Raw genomic sequence first — 14302 nt, forward strand, 5'->3', positions numbered from 1 at the left:
ATGCATCTACAGGGCATTGTCTTGTTAGGTGTCTTGTGTGCCAAGTCCACTAGTTTCTGTCACTGTTTCACAGTCATGCCAGTGTTGGTCTGCTTGGTTTCATGGCAGATGCTATGTACTGTCGAGGCCAGTGGAACAGCTAATGTTTTAGCTGATGTATTTTTGGTTTTGTAAGATTTTTCCAGAGGTAATGCTTGGTTATTTGAGCACAGTCTTAGATGGAGGTATGGACAGTTTAGTCTGATGGCATGAGACTGCAGGAATGTCATGATTCAAATCTTTAGTCATTCAAATCTATCATTTTTGTTTTCCCCATAGAATGGAGGATTTGATGAGAAAGGATTAAGCCTAAGGTTCCTCTTTGGCTATTTTGTCTCAGCGTTTGCTGTGGCAAACATGTTAAAACTTTTGTATTTTAAGATATGATGGTCTCTGTAACAAAATTGATGCATTTTATTTTTTAGTTGTTATGTTCTATATACACCAGCAGCCAGCGGAAGGTATATAACAGAAAAAAATGGTTCCTTTTCTGAGCCAGGGGAGCATCAAAATCTTAAAATAATAATAATAATGATACTAATACTACTAATAGGGGTTTCCTTTTTGCTTTGCTACATGGAGAAGATATGAAAAATCATTTGAAAACCCCTTAGTGGTTCTGTGAGAGCCAGATGCTGTAAAGGAGCCAGACATTTAGCAACAGAAACCAGGCAGGTTTTAGTGCAAGTGCAGTTGTTTACTGCTCTGAGTACCTGCGTGCCCCTTGCTATCCTCTGTGAGATCCTTTCCAACATTTATCTTGTAGGTAACACTTGAAACTCCTGGTTACGTTGCTTGGGACAAACCTTCCCAGAGCCACCGAGTAACTCCCAATTTGAGTTGTAACGTGTTTTTTTTTTCTTAGAAACTCGTATTGCAGATTCTTAAACCTGATAACTTCACCTTATTTAGGCTCCTTCATTTCTGCAGTGCATTATAACAAATACACTGAGTGTTTCAATTAAATGCTCTCAGCTGATGGAAGTGGAGAGCAAATAGTTCCTTTATGCAGCAAGTGTAATAAATGAAGTCATGGCCAGAACCCAAATATGATTTCTTATTTCCCGTAATGCCAGACACAGAAGCTGTCAGAGTTCCTTAAAAAAAAAACTACTTCTCCATTATTCGTCTAGAGGCAAAGATGCATCCCTAGTATGTTCCGAGGTGTCCCACTCAGGCAAGTGTGCTGCCCCGTGCCTCCTGCCGGGTACCAGGAAATAGAAAACACTGCAAGGCCGGGACGTCTCTTATCTTTTGAGCCCATACGCTGGAGACAAAGTCCAGGTTATGAGTCTGGTTCAAACACCATTACAGTTAAACGAACAAAAATACTCTAAGCCATTTCAAACTACCTTATTTTGGGCTTGAGTCAGGTCTCAAGTAAATATGCATTTAGCAGGCCTGTTTATACTTTTATCATAGGCTTTTATGGGCCTGTTGCCTTTTATCAAGTGTCATAATTAAAACCCAACCAAATGAAAAATGAACCTATTCAACTCCTGTAGACTTCCAGTTACGCCTTCTCACATTTATTTTGGTTCCAATAAGGTATTTTGTAACTGCCCACTATTTATTCAGGCAATAGTGTTTGTTTCACAACTAATCTATCATGCTAAGAGTGTGAAAAATACCTTTGTTCCCATTATTTGTTTTTAAAGATTGCCTGTGACAGTGAGTGATCCTTCTGCAGTTTTCCTTTCATCCCAAAGGGCCAAATGTTGTTTCAGTTTAGTTCTTCTGTAACTGAATATGTTTCAGTGGAGATCAAGTCAGAGGAGAATTTTGATTCAGCCATTTTTGTTACATCAGGTTAGATTCCTTTAAAAAAATAACTCTGTAGTTCCCTTAAAACACAATAAATCTTTTGAATAATCAGATTTCCCTTTAGAAGAGAAACTTAAAATGTTTTCTAAAATCTTCAACAAAAACTTCATCTTTCCCCCCCACCTCTGAAAATTGACAGGTAGGAATTTGCTTAATTCAGGCTTGTCCCTTTTTACTTTTCAGCCATATTTATGATAGATTATCAATAATTCAGAAATTGTTTTTAATTCCACGATGCAAAACCAAAAATCTTTCATAACTCAGTTTTCTTGTGAAATGGGAAAATTTATTTGTTCTGGAATTCTCTAGCTGCCTTTTGACCTGCTGTCCTTCAGGCAAACATTCAGCTGATGATAGTAATATGTATTTTAGACTGTCCAGTAGTGATTTACACACATACTTTCACTGTTTTAAATTCAATTTGAAAGTGCAACCCATAATAAAGTCAGTACAGGCAACTTAAAGCAATGGCATATAAAAAGAAGCAACAATTTCAAGCAGGCATAAGTTTTTTCATCCTGGAATAAATAATTCTTCGGAAAACACACAGTAGTTCATTAACGCAATACTATTTCTAAGCCCTTTTTTGTTTTGTTTTGTTTTTAAATAGCGAATTATAACTATAAGCACTTACTGTTATGGCCTGGAATCTTTCTTTCAGCAGTTCAGCTTCCTCCATTCTAGAAATCAAAAACAGACAAGTAGTGAAGGAAAAGAGAGTGAGACCATAAGCAAAAAGCCTCCTGGTGGGGCTACGAAAAAAGCTGAGGTGATTTGATCCAATTCCAGAGCAGAGAGAAGGCAGAATTTTTGACTTGTCAGGAGAGTCCCTGAACAGATGAGCAGGTCAGCCCAGACAGACACATGTAATGAGGGTGTGTAGAAGAGGCAGACGTGGAGAGTGCTGGCATGAGCTGACTGACAAGTTGGAACAGTGGAGCACAAGCCCTTTTCCTTCAGAAGCTGCCAACTCTTTGTTTTAATGTGCTCAGTTAGTGTGCCATTGCTTCTTTAACTGTTAAACGCCCAAAACAAATCTGCCAAGACTGTGGTAGAAGTAAACTTTTATTATGTTCCTGTTTTTCTTTCTTCCCCTTGTGTGTGCTTCTGGTGATAAATAGACATTTTAAACTTACCAAGTATTCCAATTTCTTATGAAACTTATTTCACCTGTGTGTTTTATCCTGTTACAATGTTAGCACTGCGTATGGCATGGGTTTTTCTGAGATGGCAGTATTAATTTAGTTTCCTAGATGAAACTTCTAGAGAAGCTCTATTCATAGCTGGAAGAATGTTTTAGAACCACTAACCCAAAGTAAAATAAACTTTAAGCAATCGGGTCTGTCACTGAATGCAAGTACTAATCTGTGCAATTACTGGTCAGCTATCTAGGACTCAGGGGAAGCTTTGTCTAAGTAAGGATTTCAGGATCATCATTTCAGTGTTACCAAGATGAGTCTAAAATGCCAGTGGATTTCTCACACTGGCTTCCCATTCAGCTGACTCCAAGGGTTTTTTGCTGTGGACTTCTGCTGAAAAAAGCATTATGCTCCTTAAGGGGTGGTGTACACTTTGACCTTTCCAATTACATGAGTGGGAGTCAGCCTTCCAAAATCAATCTAGAAAACTTGCAAAACAAGCGGAACTGCCTCTAGTAAAATCCAGTTGTGGAAAAAAATTCTAAGCAAGATAAAGCCGAATTCAAACAGCATAAAGATGTAATGTGAATCTGGAATCCCTTTGCTACCTTCAGTATCACGTAACTTAAGACTTTTAAGGACACCAACAGGAGAGTCAGTCAGCATGTTTGGGTTTTTTTCCTGTTAATTCATTGAGGTGACTAAACTCAGCAGGATTTGGTGAGGGGTTTTACTTCACGTCAGTACAGTGACCTGAATCTTGGTGGGAAATCAGGCTCATTATTAGCAAATTCTAAGATGTTACAGATTTGAACATTTGATGATGAAGTTACGTCCTCATAATTCAATATGAATCAATATTTAATTTCAGTTTCCCCATTTCTGGTATATCATCACTCATCCATATAGACAAGCAGACTATGCCCCTGCCCCGGGATTAAGGATGCGTTAATGTCTTGTTTATACTGTGATCCACCCTGAGGTTTTGTTCAAACTTGCAAAGACCCCATGTTTTATTCTTCAGTGAAGATTAAAAAAAAAAAAAAAATTAATATATGCCTCATCTGGTCAGCACCTGAAATTAAAAAAATTACCACATAAAAGCAAATGTGAAGTTCAAAGGCAAGTGTACTGAGGTATATCAAGAGCCAGATTACATGGGAATTTAAATGCGTTCAGTTTATGGATTTGAGAATAAGTTCAACCACCCCACTGAATTAAATATATTCTTGCTGCAAAAGCCAATAGAAAGACAGTCTTTCTGTTTAATCTTTCATAAGTAAGTATAGCCTGCCTTATTATATTCTGAAAAAAACCCCCCAAAACTTACTTCATCTTCATCTTTGTCTTCTACGAAGTTCATCTTAAAATTTAAGTGCGTATGTGGACTTCAAAATGTTTAAAAAATATTTCAAGCAGCAAACGATTACATCAGAAGTAAAGAAGTCCTTTTGGGGCCAGAATCTGTATCCTGATATAAATGAGATTCCATTCTCAATGGGTGGAGAAATTAGATGAGTATTTCAAAATTGATTCAAATTAAAATCAGTGGAGTTGCATTGCTTTGAATTTTGTTCATCTAAAATATTATCTTAACTTTATGCCTCAAAAATACTTAAATGCTTGTGGATGTTATATATTTACAGACCAGAAAATTATTTAACATGTCTTTCCCTAATCTAAACCCCCAGATTTTGAAGTAACTTGGAGATGGTTTCTAAAAAGTTGCTTCCCTTTTTAAGACCATTATTGAGAAAGCTTTTAAAGTCCACTGTAAAGATTTTAAATTGTTTAAACCACATATATTCCCTTGCTAGGCAGGATTTGTTGTTCAGTCAATAGGTTGTTTTCCAGTTATCTTAATCCTATTCTAAATGGGATTTATGTGCGAGAGAAGAAATGGACCAGCTGTCATTTTGTCTGCCGCTTAAGCCTGCTTCACCAAAAGCAGTATCCACGGTGCTGTAGGTTAGATCAGTGAATCTGAACAGCTGTGTTTTCAGCCCACAGGATTCTTGGAACAAAGTTTTCAGAACTTGCCTTCCAGAAACAGAGCCAGAGGAAACTACTTACCTATTCTGCAAGTTTAAGCTCCCCGCCCCCAAAAAAAGAAAAAAAAAAAAGAAAAATTTTGGAAGAATAATGTGTTAGCCTGTGTTTCTGTAACTGGTAATTGTACATTTTTCTTTTCGTAGAACAGATTCTCTGAGTTATGCTGAAGGTGTTTGTTGTATCACATGATGAGTCATGCAGGTTGGGTTTTTTTGGCTCCACTTCTTCCTTTGCTAATTTCTTTTTTGTACTGGGTACCTAATGTAGGAGTAATAATAAGAATCTGAAGTACAAGGTGAAACAGTTGCATTATGATGTCTTAAAGAAAAATGGGTGGGAATTTAGAAGAATGCAATATCCTGAACCAAAATCTGTAAGTAGGACCACTGAAGCACTTTTACAGCTGGACATCATAGAATCTTTGGGTTGGAAGAGACCTTTAAAGGCCATCTAGTCCCACCCCCCTGCAGTGAGCCGGGACATCCCCAATGAGATCAGATTGCTCAGAACCCCGTCCAGCCTGACCCGGAATGTTTCCAGGGCTGGGGCATCTACCACCTCTCTGGGCAACCTGTGCCAGTGTTTCACCACCCTCATTGTGAAAAAGTTCTTCCTTATATCTAGTCTAAATCTACCTTATTTTAGTTTAAAACCATTGCCCCTTGTCCTGTCGCAACAGGCCCTGCTAAAAAGTCTGTCCCCATCTTTCTTTCAAGCCCCCTTTGAGTGCTGGAAGGCTGCAAAATGCAAGTTCCATTGTCTGTTTCTGGAGTGAAGTCTGAGTAGGGGCATGGAGAAATACTGTCACTTCAGAACTGTAGCAGCTGTCCCTTTCCATACTCTACAAACAAAACCATCCTCAGTTCTACTCTTGCTTATCGCACTGGGATTTCTTTAGAAACAAATCATTAACCTAAGGTAATACACGTACAGTGAGTTATAGATTATTGTAGTAGCAAACAATTGCGTCTAAGAAGAAACATCTCATTAAAGCTAAGGAGCAAGAAGTTTTCACTTTTTGAAAAAGTGAGTTTGAAGTGAATGGAGTTGATCAGATTGTTATCAGTTGAAAGCATAGCTTATACTTTCTGGAAAGAGTGGTTACTGAATCCATTAATCTCCATTTCGTGCATCTTAACTAGTCTGATTGTTTCACGTTGTGATGAGCTGTCTTCTGTAGCTGAGTTTGAAACAGGAAAAGGGCATTTTGGACTTGGTATCAAAGTGAATTTTATATTTTTACAGTGAGCCACTATGTATCTGTCTGCATGTAGCCTTGAATCTTTGACAGCAGAGGAATGGAGGGGAGGTAAATTTTACTGAAGGTCCCTCACTGAAAATGCCTGTCTGCAGCATCCTGTCGATTGACCCAAAGGTCTGGTGTCTGGGATGCCTCAGCTGACTGAGAAATGGTCTCTTCTCCAGCTAGAACCAAGATTTTGCATTTTAAAGGTGAAAAATATGCCAACAAAAAATGGAAATTTTAAAGATCTAAAAGCTTTTGTTTATTCCAGATGAAATGCGTGCAAATAGACAACTAAAGCCTTTAGGCAGTTGCTCCCAAAACTTCTTTTTTAGAGAGACTTTCTCTTTAGCTGTATGTTATTTCCCAAAAGAAATAAGTTCGTTTGTCTCACTCAAAGGTTGGTTTTGAAGGCAGTTTCCACCATTAGTCTGCGAAGTACTTCCAGCTGTTCCAGTCAACATGCATTAATGTTGCACAATAAGCTGCAAACAGCTTTTGCCTAGGATACATTCTGCTAAAGAACTCTTCTGGGGTTCATCATGGTACTATTTTTTTGGCTAAAGAGCTTAAGACAGTTGCACTTCTCAGTGATGGAAAACTTAGCCCTCAGTAAATAAAAGGCTTGAAGTCCTGAGAAAGAATACTAGCCAGAGGCAGCACCTATCACGTTAAATTTGTTTTACTTTAACCTGATTTCTTTCACAGTATAAATAACATATTTTCATGTCTCCATCAAGTCATGAATTCCAAGCTAAACTGGAAGGTATTTCATGAAAAATGCGTGTGTTAGTAACAGGGGAAAAAAGCTTTAAAATGAGGGTAACCTAGAGAGGTGAAGTTAAAAACTATTCCCAGAATATAATTTTATATACATGAATATGTGTATCTATGCAAATATTTTTTTTTTTAAAAATATAATTATTATTAGCAATTAGTAGAGATGTTGGGTATCTTTATGGGTACTTGTACATGTTAAATATTGCATCTGGGGGTACGTATAACTACCAGACTAGACCTGACTAGCATGTCTGTGGGAGACTTTCGCATTGCTTGTTTGCCTTCTGTGGCTCATACGTCTATAGCTTTCTAGCCTCTCAGTTTCTGTTGGTCACTAAATCTTTAGTCTAATGATCTGTTTTAGCATGTGGGATTGCCTGATCCTTATTAGGTGAATAAAATTTAAGATGTTTTCTTTTATACTTTAGTCAGAGTCCGGATTATATTAGCCAGTATGCATAAAGTAATGCGATAAATTGGGGCGGGGCGGGGGGGTGTGTGAACCAAAACAAATCAACCCAAAAAATGTCTCATGCCCTCCATCAAATTACACAATATTAGAAATTATAAAAAAACCTGTACATTTTTAGGATCTTAGAGAAGGCCCATAACAAAACCTCTGCCAGCTCTTAGGAAGGATTAAAATTTTGCTGTGAAGGCCAACTTTGGAGAAGTAATTTCCTACTAGGCAGCTCTTTTAACATAATGAATTTCTTGGGTCCTCTCACTGAAGCAAACCAATATGTGAGTATTTCAGTTTTATACAGTTTTATGAAGATAAATTCTACCTTCTTTACTTATTTTGGTAGACACACAGCCTGAATCTCGGGGGGGGAAAAGCCTTGAACTATTATGTTTCTGTTGGTACAACTCCCTTCCTGTTGCTATTCATAACTATGAATTATTAAGTCTTAAAAATCAAACTAAAGAAACGGCTGTTGGTTGTTGCCTTCAGTTCTTTTTAAAACATTGATTAATTATAAATCTGCTTGTCAGATATCTTTCAATATTATAGAGAAATTTAAGAACGCAACACGGGCTCTGCTGCCTCTTCCATGGTGGGGGTGGGGGTGTTATATGTACAGTGGAGCCTCGCTATAAATGCTATTGTGCTAAATACAGATCATCTTGCCCCTATTTTTTAAAATTACACAGTGAATTTTGACACAGTCTATTGATTATTTTTTAATCAGTTAAACATGTTTTTTGTAGCCTTTTTCATGTTTCCAGACACTTGTCAATTCTTGGCCTCATGTATTTTGGAAATGTTTTATGAAACTCAATGTGGGAGGCTTTCCAAAGCAGTTTTAACAAACCCTGTTGTCTCATTTAAAAATCACACTTCAGTGAATAGTTTAAGTGTAATTACTGTGGTGATATTAAATGTGAGATTCTTAACTGAATGTGTTCAGGGCCCTAGATAAGTGATAGGATTGTGTGTGTGTGTTTGTTTTTTAATGTAAACCAAAATAAATAAAACCACAAAGAGTCTGAAATACTCAGGATTAGAGCCGTAAACGTGTTGTGGAATTCATTGCTTGCAACCCAGCATTTTCCAACTGCTGCAGATACACACTTCTAAGAATAGTGAAGAGTTTTAAATCCTACCCAGCCAACTGTGTGGGGAATTTTTAGCAGGGCTCTGAGAACCAGCTTTAGTTGTTATGTAGTTTGGTTGTGTTTTCATTAAGAGAAACCAAATACCCCATAACCGGGGCCAAATCCTGCGGAAAGTAACAAAACCCACATGGGTACTGTGCTGTCCATAGTAAGGTAAACTGCATGATCTGGTCTCCTGACTCTTGGTTTCCCATGCTCTTGGAGAACACAAAGAGAACAATAGTTGTGTTTGGGTCTAATAGGCCTCAGTAGGATTGCAGAGCAAAATTAGGGCCTTGCAGACATATTTTTGTGAACCTTTAGTGCCAAGTGTGGTTTTTCCAAGTACAACTGCTGCTGGTGGAAGCCTTGAAAGCATAGATGATTTGATCTAGAAGACAGAGCTGAAGTAGGAATTTCTTAGGAGAAAACCTTTCTCTGCAGCTGGAGCTGCAGAGAGGCAGGGACAAGACTGGAGGTGGTGAAGCCATTCAGCAAGTTCCCCTAATGACCAACCTCTTGTTTGCAGGCTGAGGAATAGAAACTCTGTGGGTTACATCAGTTAATTCCCATCTCCTGAGGCATGGGCAGAGCACTTGCCCTGCTCCCCTGGGAGGCTGCCTAACTAGCCTGTGCCGGTAGCAAGGTCTACCCTGAGCACTGAAGCTCAGGTGTTCTGCGAGATGGGATGAACCTTATCTGATATCTCTCAGCAGAGCGAAGAGAAATTACTGCTTTCTCCACCCACTCTTCCAGCCACATTTTCCAGCCACTTTCCTTCCTCTGACTGCTCTGTGAACCAATTGAATTTGCTAATCTATCAGGAAAGTAATTAAAAAAACCCAACGAAAGCCAAACCTAAACCCCCAAATCCATGAGTGTCCGCTGTGGCAGTGAGCTGAAGAGGCTCAATGGGAGACGAGAGGAGCAGTAGTGTTAGGGAGTAAGAAGGAATGGGATTCTGGCGAGAGAAGATGGAGGAAATGTGACTCTTCTGGCAGCGGTGAGTTGCTAAGATGAACTCGGCCACCTTGCAGGCCCCAGGCTTACGCAGTGGTCCAGGGACCACGAGAGACCTTATACTGACGTGTATAATAAGCATGTATGCTCAGCTATTTATCTGAAATTTGAAACTGCTGTGGAAACACGATGACTTCAGACCCTGGCAATCCTTCCTGTGCTTCCAGATACTCAGTATCCTGCACTGTGGGTGGGCAAAAAATATCCCACATACAATTTGTTTTGCGTAAGCCTTTCCAAGTATTAAAGGAAAAAAATACACGATAAGATTATGCAAAACTTTATTGTTAGCAGAACTGATAAGAATATTTGTGGCAGATAACACTTGTTGCAGTTACAGACCTATTTTTCCACAGTGGAGAAGGCCTATTATTTTGCTGAGGAGTTTGTTGTTTGGAAGCAGTGGCTGAAAAAAACTCTCAACTTGTCAGTCACTCAAACTGTTAACTTCAGCTGTCCCTGGCTCATTTGCCGTGCCGGGTAGGTCATCTGAATAACACGGGGGCTCGGAACGCCGCGCGGTGCAGCCCAGGCAGCTGAAGCCGAATAGTCATCCGGATGCCTGAGGGAGTATGTCACCAGCTTATGTTTTTCAACAGATACAAATATTTCACTTCTGCTCCTCATAGCACTGTATGTTTACTTAGCCCCTTACCTTAGAGTGGTGATTATTAACTAGGAGCAAAAAAACTTTGTCTAGTATGGTTTCCTTTATTTTTCTTGTAAGATTTGTTTTGATTGTCAGGGTTTCAGACCTGTTTCATAGCTACACTTTCTTACCAGAAAGGCAATATTATCTTCCTTCTTTTCACCGGAATCTGAAGTGGATCCTGTGAGTGATATTCTACTGTTTGCTTGGTGTTCACTTAGAGTGAAATGACGTGAGAAGCCTGAGCTGAAGTAGTGGCCGTGTGGTGCTGAGAAGAGGCATCCTGCTTCTCTCTCTCTGTCCTGGACACGTATTCCCACAGATTACTTGGCTGTCGGCTCACCGAATCCACTCGCCAAGCTGGCAGGGAACTAACCGAGCAAAAAGGTGGCTATTGCTGAGCTAGTGAGTCAAATCATTGCCCAGAGAAGTCCGGTGAGTGCCAAACTGTGGTGAAGGAAGAGGGCAGAGGGTGGAACCGTGGCTACTGGAAAATGCAAAGGAGGGGGAAAGAGCAGGGGAAGAGGAGGGAGGGATAGGAGGAAAGGGAAGTGGTGGTAAGCTCTTATTTACCTTTACAGACTATATAACACAATGCGGGGAAACCTTTTTTCTTTTTTTTTTTTTTCTTCCCCCTGAAGGCTGAATAGGCCTTTCAAACACTGTTGGCAGATCAAAGGTTAATATTTTATTACCATCCGTGAATAATGCAAAAATTAATCTGGCTGCGAGTTGTATGAAAGAATATTTTGGGGAATGTAAAAGCTGTTTTCCTATCGTATCTTCTCGGCTGTTGAACAAGTTCTCTATCCAGTGACATCAGGAAAGCCAAGCTAATCTGCAGTTTATTTAGATGTAATTTCTTAAGTGTGTCTTTGCAAATTTCAGCCTAGCAAGCAGGGTCTTTGTTGTTTGGGAAGATCCATTATAGCCTTTGTATAGATTTCTTGCTGTCCAAATGCACCTGGAGACTCATGGCCTGTGATGGCCTGAGACTGATGGTTGGAGTTGGATACTATTTTAATCATCTATTTTAGCAAAACATTTTTACATTTGACAACAACACTGTTGCATTTAGCCTGTAGGTGAAATGACCTTTTGAAAAGGATTTTGATGATTAGTGTTAATCTGGAAAAGGGGCTTGTCAGGTAATTTCTTATTTCAGAAAGTATTATAATAGCTTCCTGTAAAGGAAAGCTTCCTGTAAAGCTCTATTGTCAGGTTTATAGCTGATGGTGTTAGGAGACTTCAAGAAGCCAGTTCTTGGTGTTTGGTTTAGAAACTTAATCCACATTTCTTGCGTGTAACCATCGCTGGATTGGACACAATTTTGGTGTTTGAAGGAAAAATTAAGAACACTCTAGCAGTTCTAGTTAACTGCTATCATCCTTTAATTTAGTTGGCCTGTTCTCTTACTTATTTTGGCTAATGCAGGTCAGGATTGTAATAAAAAATTGTCATTATCTCATGGCTGCTCAGTCCTTGTATGACAAGTTTTATATTCTCGGTTTCCTGTGGACTGTCAGCAATGGATGAAGAACCAAGGAATGAGCACACACAGGAATCTGTCCTTTCACTGAAGGAACACCACATGTCAGTGTAAGTATCAACATCTTTTCACATAGTCTACACTTTAAACACCAGTTAAAAGTTAATAATTAACTTATTTATACATGCATATTTTTTTCTGCCGAGTTTCAAGAATATTCTTTATGTAGATATCCTTTTTCCAATTGTATGAACTGTATGTTCTTGTAGGTTCATATTAACACTTGATTCTCTTAGGGGACAGCCACTTACATAAGTATTGCTTGGAATTTATACCATGAATCTCAATAACTGTTGCACTGATGTATTGTTGAGTTGTTTAATCTTATAGCTCAGAAATTGAAGAGCTGAAGTTAGATAGATCAAACAACTTCAATAACATCAATTTGGACCTCCAGCTAGCAGAGGAAGGCACTTTTGGGGGCCTAATGATCTGTCAGAAAGAAATGTTGGCTTAAACACAGCTGACGGACCTTAGCTCTCTCTAGTCCTAAGAAATGTCCTACAGCAAGGTCATATTATTCTGAACTGATTCTTTTTACCAGTATGGAGTTAACTTCATGGTTGACACAGTTTCATTTCATATGTGTTGCTCATATCTAGAGAAGTTCATGCCTGTTAATCATATAGGCATATTTCTTATATCATCTCCTAGTCCCTCATTAATTTCATAATTCTGTAATTATTGCAATTAAAAATACTGACAGGCCATGATTTCAGGTTCCTCTTTTGAATACTGGTTGTAGCATAGTAGATGAAATAAAATAAAACTGAATTTGCATTTTTTAAGAGTACCCCGGCACCACCACAAATTGAACAACAACTGCAATTAAGAGATGTCTTGAGGGCTACCTGTTCTTCACAGAGGTGGAAAACGGCTTTTGTCGTAATCATTTGGCTTCAGAGAACCTCAGAAACAAGTTCCCCTTATTGGGAGAGCTGATCACTGGCTTTCTGAAGCTGGCTTAAAACAATTTTTTAGGATATTGTGCACGAATTCTCAAGAAGTGCAAAATAGATCAGAAAAGGAACAATTTCTACACATTATGACCACAACCCTTAGCAGTGTTCAGCTTAGTTTGTCGATGTGCAGATAGTGACATTGGCACCTGTCCGGAAAAACAGGTGACGGTGTGTCTTGGGGGTTTTCAGAGCTGCGTGGGTGTCCCGTGCGTGCACAAACCGGGCTGTCCAGAGCCGAGCTACCTGCCAGTTCTGTGATACCATATCCAAATTAGCAATTAGAGCTGATGGTGCAGGTACTGGAGTGGGTTTGCTCGGTGGCTCCTGCGGGGGGGTTAAGAACAACTTTTCCTCTAAGCCCTCGTGCCTTTGATGGCAGCCTTTTGTCTTAATTGCCTTATCATTATGACAGCTTCAGCAAAACTGAGGGCAGCACCTGAGCTGGTACTTTCTCAAACCGATAGCGTCTGCTTTCCAAAAAACCACGTGTGAGCCTCAGCCTCTTCCACCTCCTCCTCCCACTTCTGCTAGACGTTATCCTAATCACCAGTCTTCTTCCTACCCTATATTAATCCTATAAACCCTGAGCAAATCTGTCTACCTCTGTCAGTGTTTGGTGGGGCAGGCCTTGTTCTCCAGGGTGACGGCTCTCGGTGTGCTCAGCCCGCACCGACAGCCTGCGGTCAGAACTGACCGCAGTTTGAATCCCTGGTTTAATTGTCCCTAACCTAAGCAGGTATGAAACCCTTAAAGCAGCTTTAAGTGCTCACAGGACATTCTGGAAGTATTACAGACTGGTCCCTTAGGATGTGTTGTGTGTAATGCTTGTGGTGCAGGACTGTCTTCAAGTGAGTGAAATTAAATGCCAGTTTTGAAAACGGCATGAATAATACAAGAATAGATAAATGGGACAGACTTTGAAAGATCATGAGCATGACTGAAGCAATCGGGATTTTATTCTGGTTACGCAGAGCTTTCAGAGAGAAATGTGAATCAAAAGACCATTTTGACTCTCGATTCTTCTTTTTCCTTTTCTAGAAAATTACTTGATTATTCTCTAACTGACCTTTCCTTGGAAGTACTGATTCACTTGTGATTTCCTAACTCCTGTAGGTAAAAGCTATCTGTAGTATAGCTTGCCAAAAATATTTTGTATGAAAGGCAAATATACTAGAGTCTGCCACAAATCCTCCTGTGCTAAATCAATGCTTTTGTATGGGCTTTCCATTCCCCGCCCCCATACTTCTATCTGCATGCTGTGAATGAATCCTACAATTATTAGATCCTACAATCTGTTATCCTAGATTAACTTCTTAGTTGTATTTTTTTATCTACTTTTGCCTTTAATTTACTTACTTGACCTTTTGAGTGATTAGCCAATAAACTTTTTGGTCTGTTTTACAAGAATGTTCCTAGCTCGTGAGACAATGACTAATCTCTCTAATT

At 39.3% G+C, this 14302-nt stretch overlaps 1 protein-coding gene across 1 annotated transcript in view; it reads right to left on the reverse strand.

Annotated features, from left to right (window-relative positions):
* Window positions 1-14302, reverse strand: part of PALMD (palmdelphin) — a gene marked incomplete at both ends in the record, with an annotated part of 54750 nt that overhangs the window by 24523 nt on the left and 15925 nt on the right. Inside the window, one exon of the mRNA XM_082002990.1 lies at window positions 2498-2543. Coding sequence (XP_081859116.1) covers window positions 2498-2543 — 46 coding nt within the window. The remainder of the gene's footprint in view (window positions 1-2497; window positions 2544-14302) is intronic.

Source organism: Phaethon aethereus (genome assembly GCF_964289735.1).
Source record: "Phaethon aethereus genome assembly, chromosome: 8".
Lineage (NCBI taxonomy): Eukaryota > Metazoa > Chordata > Aves > Phaethontiformes > Phaethontidae > Phaethon > Phaethon aethereus.